Here is a 10097-nt window from a genome sequence, read left to right as displayed (position 1 = left end):
GCAACTTTAGTGTAAAAAACGTCATAATGATGTTACTTTGTGCCACTCGTATGACACTTATCATTTAGGTTGTTCTAACTGGTATACAGTTTGCACCGCCCACTAGTTGCTCCTGGTTCCTGTAATTTTGCTATAGGAGCTCAAAATCCATTATGATAACTACGAGATGTAGGCCTTACCTCTGCATTACCAGTAAAGAAGGTTGTTATTGCCTAGTTGGACATTCACTTATGACTTTTTTATAGGGAAACTGTCACCTATGACTTAAATACACTGAAAGTGTCCTAACTTGTCTGTCATAGTTATTTTAGTTTCAAAACTTGTAAAATACATAAAACTGGAATCATAACTTGTCCAAACGTGCAAATACGGTGTCTGTCCGTACCCAGGCATATGTCTTGCCCGCGTGGCCTTGGCCCACATGTCAGGGGCTGACTGCGCGTGAGGTTTTTTGTGTGCAGAAAACCCACTCACATTTTATTAAGGGTTTGTCTAGTACTCGGTCGACTGAAGTTCAAAAAAAAAAGAACTCGATCGACTGAGACTTAACGAAGTCTCAGTCGAGTGATGTCATCGTTGTTGTTTTGCTGCAAGCGGCACGGCTAGATGCTACAACCGATGATGAAAAATGTTTCGATCATTTTGCAAGCAATGACAACCATTGTTGTGACGGATGTTACAACCAATGAGACGATGTGCTACAATCGATGAGGGGAAACATGCCACAACCAACAAGACGGATGCTGCAACCGGTACGAAAAAAGTTACAAACGTTGGGACAAAATGTTGCATGATCGACTGAGACTTGATTAAATCTCAATCGACTGATTTTTAGCAAGCCCGTTTTATTAAATTACATGAGAAAACCCCTTCCTATTTTATTTAATTGTACAACTGGTCAACTTTTTTTGTTTTGGAAATGGAGGCTTGCCCCGGCCTCTGCATCATAATGATGCATGCAGCCATCTTATTAAAAATTCGCAAAGTATCAGAGAGTCGTCAAAGTATTACAGCTCGCAAGTGGAGCGAAAAATAAAAATAAATCAAAGTTAATGCTGACAATCACAACCGGAATGGCAATAAGAAGGATAAGCTCCCTAGCTCTTATCCTGTTATGCGTCCGTCATCCGAACCGGTTGAATATAGCCCGTGCTACCATCTCTCACTGGTTGCACCCAGTAGCCAAAGGCTTCCTAAATTCCATAGGAGTGAGTAAGGACCACGTACGGATCCAAGCGGTAGCTCTGAAGATGACCTGCAAGAAAGTTAAATTGTGTTGTCTGTTAAATATCAAATCATTTCTACAATTCCATATAGCCCACAAGAGGGCACATATTCCAATCCGAATACGAGCCACCGTAGTATGTTCGACCCCAGTTAACCACATTCCAAACAAAGATGCAATGTCAACTGAACGAGTAATGTTGAAGGCTATATGAATCGTTCTCCAAAGCAATTTTGCTAGTGGGCATTCAAGAAATAAATGTTGTATTGTTTCATCATGATCATAAAAATAACATCGTGGACTACCTACCCATCGCCTCTTGATTAAGTTGTCCTTTGTAAGAATTACTTGTTTGTGGACAAATCACATAAAGATTTTAATACGCAAAGGAACCTTAATCGTCCAAATATGCAACGATCTCGAGACTGAGCCAGAATTAATCAAATCCATATCGAAAGATTTTATTGTAAAAATCTCATTCTTAGCTAGTTTCCATTGCATGGAGTCCGGTTGGTCGGAGAGTTGAACATCTATCAATCTCCGAACCAGGTGCATCCATGCAATCCATTGCTCACCAACTAGAGCTCGTCTAAATTAAATATTTAAGGGGATCGTATTTAAAACGCTGCCTACGTAATCATCCTTACGTTGCACAATGTAATACAAGGTGGGATATTGTACGGCCAGGGGCGTTTCTCCTAACCACGTATCCTCCCAAAACCTTATTGACATCCCATTGCCAACCACGAATACAACTGGTCAACTGATCATGACAGACAAGTTGAGACACAACATCGTTTCCTTCAAAAGAGTGCCAAACACGAATTTGTACAATTGTACTAGTTAGGATTTCAAAGAAACTGTATTGAGAAACCCAAAGCATTTTGTGTTTTATTCAATCAGCAAAACGCAAGCAACCAAAAGAACTGAGCCATAGCTGCACAGGGAGTGAATTGCATAAAACCACCACATTTCAGGTTTCATCTGCAAAAAACCACCTGGTCCCTAATCATTTGCAAAACTCACCGCGCATTCAGTAAACTTTTTGCAAAAAGCACCGATCAGGTGACTTAGCCCGTTTAACCACTTTCCGACAAGTGGGGACGGAATGTAAGGAGCTGATTTGGCAACAAATTAATGTATACCTCCCTGGACTTAAAAGAAAAAGCAATCAAGCCCCTCCCCCTCCCCCACGGAGGGGATCTCCTTCCTCGCGTGCAGCAACAGGGAGGGCACACCGGCCGGCGAGACGCGTGACGGCGCAGGGGATCTGCCCCGCAAGTGTCGTCCGTCTTCGTGAGCGCGAGGGCCAGCGGCGCACTATCGCCACGAGCCTCCGCACGCTCTCGAGCCGCGCCACCTGGTCCTCTAGCGCACGCCACAACGTCGATCCAGGGTGTGGCGGCCATCAGAGCTTGGTCTGGGCGGCGGTGAGCTCCTGGATCCATGAAGAGGAGGCGACAGGGTGGTGGCACACCGTTCCTATGCTCCCGTGGAGAGAGCCGGCAGCACGCTCATGGGCGCCGAGCGGCCCAGGCGTCCCCGAGAGATGGCCGAGGCGCGGCCACGGCAGCGCGTCCCCGACAGATGGCCGAGGTGCGGCCACGACAGGGCCTGGGCGCGCCGTCGGCCTTCAAGGCCCCGAGCAGCAGCCGCACTTGCGCTGCTTCCGGCAGATGGCAGGGCTGGTGGAGCGAGCGCGCGCCGGAGAACGGCCCCGCGGCCGCGAGTATGGAGGCGCTCCTCCCGCCACTTCTTTGTCGCTGCGAGTAAGAAGACGGGCGCGGCGGCGCTGTCAATGGTCTCCGGTGATGGGAAGGGTGTGTCTGACAGCGGAGGAGCGGCGCCGACCGGACAGCAGCGCACCGGCGGTCATGGGCTTTGGGGTATTTGGATTTTGAACTGCTCGAGGTTATCCACAAGGGGAGGGCCTGATTGCGTTTTTCTTTTAGATGTAGGGGTGTGTGTGTTAATATGTTGCCAAATTAGCTCCTTACATTCCAGACCACTTGTCAGAAAGTGATTAAACGGGATAAATCACCTGATCAGTGTTTTTTGCAAAAAGTTTACTGAATGTGTGGTAATTTTTGTAAATGATTAGGGACCAGGTGGTTTTCTGCACAAGAAGCCCAAAATGTGATGGTTTTATGCAATTCAGTCTGTATCAGGCCACAGAACGTATGTCGGTGACCATCGCCCGCAGCCGCAGGCGGCAGGCCAGTTTGCCGGTGTTGTTGTCATCACCCATCACTTCTCTGCCTTCTTTCCAAGCCCAAAGTCAGGCGGCATGAACTCCGTCACCCTTCTGGCCGCCGGCCTCGCCTTGAGCTCCTCCCACCACGCCTTGACATGGGGGCTCTCCTCTACCAGCGCCGCGTACTCGGTCTCCATGAAGTAGCGCATCATCGGGAAGTGGCTGAGGTCGGCGATGCTGACCGATTCCCCGGCGAGGTACTTGGATGCCGACAGCCGTGCCTCGTACACCTCCAGCACCTTCCCCAGCTTCCCGAGGTTCTCGTCGAGGACGGCCTGGTCCGGCGCGTTGCCGAGGAGCGGGGCGACGAGGCACTGCATCGTGATGGCGACCAACACGGGGTGGTGCTGGTGGGCCTCCACCTCCAGCCACATGTCGACCGTGGACGCCGACTCCGGCGAGCCGTCGCCTACCAGCAACTCCGGCTTGTACTTGCGAAGCACGTGCCTCGCGATTGCCCGCGATTCTGCGCGAAAATTCTGATCACTAGTACCAATTCTCCTTAACTGTTTGGGGGTATCGATAATAAACAGACAAATAAGAGATAATGACGGAATTACCGAAGAGAGTGAGGTCGCCGTCCTCGAGAACCGGCACCTGGCCGAAGGGGTTCCTGGCGAGGAAGTCCGGCTGGCGGTGGTCGCCGGCCTCGCGGCTCATGGGGACGAGCTCGTAGTCGACGCCTGCCTCCTCCAGGCACAGCAATGGGCGCGCCACGAACGGCGACATCGCCCACCCGTACACCTTCACCGCCGCCGCCATCGCCTGCTTAGATAGCCCGCGTCCGCTTCTTGGAGATCGACGTACGGGTGCCTGCGCTTTGCTTGATTGCGCTTATACATAGCCGATCAAGTTCATCGTTAAGTAGGCGCGCGGTTCTGATCATGGATCCGTGGTAGTACGTGTGTTCAATCGTGGCGTCATTGCTTGCGTCCGGACTCGGGACTCCGGAGTATACTGTCGACGCAGTCCCGTTCCCACTGCGTTCCAATATGGTCTATGGTCTACACGAGCTGTCAGGTTAAATAATCCATGCAAATGCTAAAATCTTTATAGCATATAGTATTTTCACTCATCTGCGAAATCGCCCAAGTAGTAACAAGCATATATAAAACTCCATTTTAAAGGTTAAAATACAAAATAAGTAGTCCAATCAAAAGTTAGGTGATTGCACCGTTGGCCCGTTGTTTAAGGGCATCCCTTTCGCTTGCGCTGATTGATTCACCGACCAAAGGGAACATGCAATAAGATAGCATCAATGCTAAGTTTACACTCCTGGACTGCATCCACGACTTCCCGGCTTTTGCCTCTACAATATTTTGGGTTTAAAAAAGATGGCAGACCCGGTTAGCAATCTCAAACCTTGATATATGAAGAAAAAAAAAAGAGGCACCGGTAGACCCACGAGGAAGAAGACTTCGGCACCCCAAAAATTTCAATGTAATTTTATCTTTATGTATGGGTGTGTTTGTAAGGTCCTGTGATACTTAATATATGGTGTTGGGTCTTTTTGCAAAAAAAGAAGTTTGCACTCTCAGGGCAACTTTAGCTGACCCGTATCCTATAAACTCCTCAAATGTTTTTTAAAGTGACAACTGCTGTATTTAACTCAGGAAAAAATTGACTAGTTTTTTCATCCTTTCTCACCTACATTCAAACAACTTCACAATATTTCATCAACCATTTGAATGATACAAATTGATTATATGCAATAGTTTAATATACATATCAATTTTGAATATACACATACATTTAATCATCCAGTCAAACAATTCAAATTCAAATGTGCATATACTTGAAGCCACCAAACAGATCAAGTTTGATCCACAAAATAACAACATAACATGTCTTCATGTTGTGGACAGAGCCCCATTGAATTCATACTACACTTAACTCAAACACTTTCGTGCTCACCACCACCACTGAGGGAGTCCTGGACTAGGGGGTGTCCGGATAGCCGGACTATCATCATCGGCCGGACTCCAAGTCTATGAAGATACAAGATTGAAGACTTCGTCCCGTGTCCGGATGGGACTTTCCTTGGCGTGGAAGGCAAGCTTGGCGATACGGATATGTAGATCTCCTACCATTGTAACCGACTCTGTGTAACCCTAGCCCTCTCCGGTGTCTATATAAACCGGATGGCTTTAGTCCGTAGGACGAACAACAATCATACCATAGGCTAGCTTCTAGGGTTTAGCCTCCTTGATCTCGTGGTAGATCTACTCTTGTAACACACATCATTAATATTAATCAAGCAGGACATAGGGTTTTACCTCCATCAAGAGGGCCCGAACCTGGGTAAAACATCGTGTCCCTTGTCTCCTGTTACCATCCGCCTAGACGCACAGTTCGGGACCACCTATCCGAGATCCGCCGGTTTTGACACCGACATTGGTGCTTTCATTGAGAGTTCCTCTGTGTCGTCACCGATAGGCTCGATGGCTTCTTCGATCATCATCAACGACGCAGTCCAGGGTGAGACCTTCCTCCCCGGGCAAATCTTCGTATTCGGCGGCTTCGCACTTTGGGCCAATTCGCTTGGCCAACTGGAGCAGATCGAAAGCTACGCCCCTGGCCGTCAGGTCAGATTTGGAAGTTTGAACTTCACGGCTGACATCCGCGGGGACTTGATCTTCGATGGATTCGAGCCACAGCCAAGCGCGCTGCACTGTCACGACGGGCATGATTTAGCTCTGCAGCCGGACAGTACCCTGGAGGCCGCACTCGAGTCCGCCCCGATCTTCAATTCGGAGCCGGCTGCGTAGATCGAGGACGGATGGCTAGACACCGCCTCGGGGGCTGCAACCTCTATGGCGATAGAGCCGAACACTGACCTTGTCCCTCACGAAGCTCGTGACTCCGAGGTGCCGGACTCCTTTCCGGACTCCGAACCTCCCGCGCCCCCTCCGATCGAATCTGATTGGGCGCCGATCATGGAGTTCACCGCAGCGGACATATTTCAACACTCACCTTTCGGCGACATCTTGAGTTCGCTAAAGTATCTCTCGTTATCAGGAGAGCCCTGGCCGGACTGCGGTCAGGACGGTTGGGATGCGGGCGACGAAGAAATTCAAAGCCCACCCACCACCCATTTGGTAGCCACTGTCGACGATCTAACCGACATGCTAGACTACGACTCCGAAGACATCGACGGTATGGACGACGATGCCGGAGACGACCAAGAACAAGCGCCCACCAGGCACTGGAAAGCCACCTCATCATATGACATATACATGGTGGATATCCCAAAGGATGGGAATGGCGAAGGAACAGCGGAGGATGACCCCTCCAAGAAACAGCCCAAGCGCCGGCGTCAGTGGCGCCACTCTAAATCCCGCCACAGCAAGAATGACGATTCCGGCACCGGAGATAATAATACACCGGACAGTGCCGAAGACAACCCACTCCAGCAAGATCCAGCGCAGGAGGACGGAGACGCCAGCCCTCATGAGAGAGCGGCAGAAGAAGAGGTAGAGGATTATATGCCTCCCTCCGGAGATGAGGCAAGCCTCGACGACGATGAATTCGTCGTGCCTGAGGATCCCGTCGAACAAGAGCGTTTTAAACGCAGACTTATGGCCACGGCGAACAGCCTCAAGAAAAAGCAGCAGCAGCTTAGAGTTGATCAAGATCTGCTAGCCGACAGATGGACTGAAGTCCTCGCGGCCGAAGAGCATGAGCTCGAACGCCCCTCCAAAAGCTACCCTAAACGCAAGCTGCTCCCCCGATTAGAGGAGGAGGCGTATGAACCCGCATCACCAGGAGACAATACGGCTGACCGACCACCCCGTGGTCGCGACAGAGAGGCCTCTAGGCCCTTCACTAGACCCGTACCCCGGCATCGCTCGAAAAGCACAAGGCCACAGGGGAACACTCCGGACTTGCGAGATATATTGGAGGATAGGGCAAGACAATCAAGATCGATCTATGGATCGCGTGGGCGCCCCATGATACGTGACGACAACCGTCGCGTCGGACATAGTAAGTCCGGCCGGGCCGAACAAAATAGACAAAGCTCCTTCGAGCTCCGTCGTGATATCGCCTAGTACAGAGGCGCCGCACACCCACTATGCTTCATAGACGAAGTAATGGATCATCAAATCCCTGAAGGGTTTAAACCCGTGAATATTGAATCTTACAATGGCACAACAGACCCCGCGGTTTGGATCGAAGACTATCTCCTTCACATCCACATGGCTCACGGTGACGATCTTCACGCCATCAAATATCTCCCCCTCAAGCTTAAAGGACCAGCCTGGCATTGGCTTAACAGCTTGCCAGCAGAGTCAATTGGGAGTTGGGAAGACCTGGAAGCCGCATTCCTCGATAACTTCTAAGGCACGTATGTGCGGCCACCAGACGCTGATGACCTAAGCCACATAATTCAGCAGCCAGACGAATCGGCCAGACAATTCTGGACACGGTTCTTAACCAAGAAAAACCAAATCGTCGACTGTCCGGATGCGGAGGCCCTTGCAGCCTTCAAGTACAATATCCGCGACGAGTGGCTTGCCCGGCACCTAGGACAAGAAAAGCCTAAATCCATGGCATCCCTCACATCACTCATGACCCGCTTCTGCGCGGGTGAGGACAGCTGGCTAGCCCGCAGCAACAACCTCAGCAAAAATTCTGACAGTCCGGATATCAAGGACCGCAATGGCAGGTCGCGTCGCAACAAAAACAAACGCCGCATTAACGGCGACAATAGTGAGGATACGGCAGTCAATGCCGGATTCAGAGGCTCCAAACCCGGTCAACGGAAAAAGCCATTCAAAAGAACTAATTCGGGTCCATCCAATTTGGACCGAATACTCGACCGCTCGTGCCAGGTACACGGCACCCCCGAAAAGCCAGCTAACCACACCAACAGGGACTGTTGGGTATTCAAGCAGGCAGGCAAGTTAATTGCCGAAAACAATGACAAGGGGCTGCATAGCGATGACGAGGAAGAGACCCGACCGCCGAACAATAGAGGACAGAAGGGTTTCCCCCCACAGGTGCGGACGGTGAACATGATATACGCAATGCACATACCGATGTATACGCGATGGAGCCAGTTGCCCCGAAGTTCAATCCATGGTCCTCCTGCCCGATCACTTTTGGCCGAAGGGACCACCCCACCAGCATCCGCCACGGCGGATTCGCCGCATTGGTCTTAGACCCAATCGTCGATGGATTTCACCTCACCAGAGTCCTGATGGACGGCGGCAGCAGCCTGAACCTGCTCTATCAGGATACAGTGCGAAAAATGGGCATAGACCCCTCAAGGATTAAACCAACCAAGACAACCTTTAAAGGCGTCATACCAGGTGTAGAAGCCAATTGTACAGGCTCAGTTACACTGGAAGTGTCTTCGGATCCCCGGATAACTTCCGAAGCGAGGTTAATCTTCGACATAGTTCCGTTCCGCAGCGGCTATCATGCCCTACTCGGACGTACCGTGTTTGCAAAGTTCAATGCGGTGCCGCACTACGCATACCTCAAGCTCAAGATGCCAGGCCCTCGAGGAGTCATCACGGTCAACGGAAACACTAAACGTTCTCTCCGCACGGAGGAACATACAGCGGCTCTCGCGGCAGAAGTACAATGCAGCCTCTTAAGGCAATTCTTGAGTCCGGCCGTTAAGCGGCCGGACACAGCTAAGTGTGCCCGGAGTAACCTACAACAAGACCACCTGGCACGTTCCGAGCACGCGTAGCAGTGCGGCCCCAACCCCAGCCCCTGTAAAACGTCAACACAGGTCCTTCGCGTACACCATTACGTTCTGAAGATACCATGGGCATGGGAAGAGGGGCGCGACCACGATAGGCCCAGACTGCGGCTCAACCACACCAGGGGCTCTCAAGTGTGTCGTTCTTTTTTTTCTTTTTCCTTTTTATTTTTATCCACAGGACTCCGTTCGTCAGAGGCCCTGTCCGGCAGTAGACCTGCCGAACTCACGATGCAACAGCCAGGGAAGAAGAAAGGCTACAACGAATATCCAAGTGGTCTCCATTACGAGCATTAAATCTGTTTTATGCACCATTCCGCAGCCTACCCCTGGAGGGGGACATGTTTAACAGTCCCATCCCTTGCTTATCGCACCATTTGTATCGTTCTGCACTTACAGCAGTTTTTCTTGAATAAGTAATGCAACACCTTTTTGCTTCCAATTGCATTTCTCTTTTATACATATGTTCATTTGTGACATGTCGCATCCGTACGTTTTGGTATGGCTAAATACACCAGGGGCTTATGTTTCCCGCATCATGGTGTGATAAGTCCGAACACTTTCACAAGTGCAGCACCCCGAACTTATAGCATTATATGCATCAGCTCTGAATCATGTCTTGGGTCAATAGTTGGGTTTGCCCGGCTCCCATGTTTTGGTACCTTACGTTCCGTTGTATCGGCTAAGGTAGCACTAGGAGAACCACTGCGATTGCGCCCCAGTTGAGCTAGGTTAACGCCTCAGTGGAGAAAGCTAAAACTGACCGTCATGATGAGGCGAGAGCTGGTCGCTGTTTGAGAGGTTTTTTACGAGTCCCTAAAGACTTATGCCGCTTAGAGTGAGGAGCCGGTTTTTGTCCGGCCCAGGCGTGGATAGCGCCCCAAATTCGGCCTTTCGAAGACTAG

At 50.5% G+C, this 10097-nt stretch overlaps 1 protein-coding gene across 1 annotated transcript; it reads right to left on the bottom strand.

Annotated features, from left to right (window-relative positions):
• Window positions 1-3276: 3276 nt before the first annotated feature.
• On the bottom strand, window positions 3277-4352 carry LOC119335171 (glutathione S-transferase 4-like). Its single transcript, XM_037607335.1, has 2 exons — window positions 4040-4352; window positions 3277-3945 (listed from the first exon to the last, which is right to left on the bottom strand). The coding sequence occupies exons 1-2, from the start codon at window positions 4239-4241 to the stop codon at window positions 3473-3475; spliced, it is 675 nt and encodes a 224-aa protein (XP_037463232.1). The 5' UTR covers window positions 4242-4352; the 3' UTR covers window positions 3277-3472.
• Between the last annotated feature and the right edge of the window lie 5745 nt (window positions 4353-10097).

The sequence above is a fragment of the Triticum dicoccoides genome, chromosome 7B (genome assembly GCF_002162155.2).
Source record: "Triticum dicoccoides isolate Atlit2015 ecotype Zavitan chromosome 7B, WEW_v2.0, whole genome shotgun sequence".
NCBI lineage: Eukaryota > Viridiplantae > Streptophyta > Magnoliopsida > Poales > Poaceae > Triticum > Triticum dicoccoides.
The sequence above is the reverse complement of the archived record's forward strand: the minus strand, read 5'-3'. Positions and strand labels throughout refer to the sequence as shown.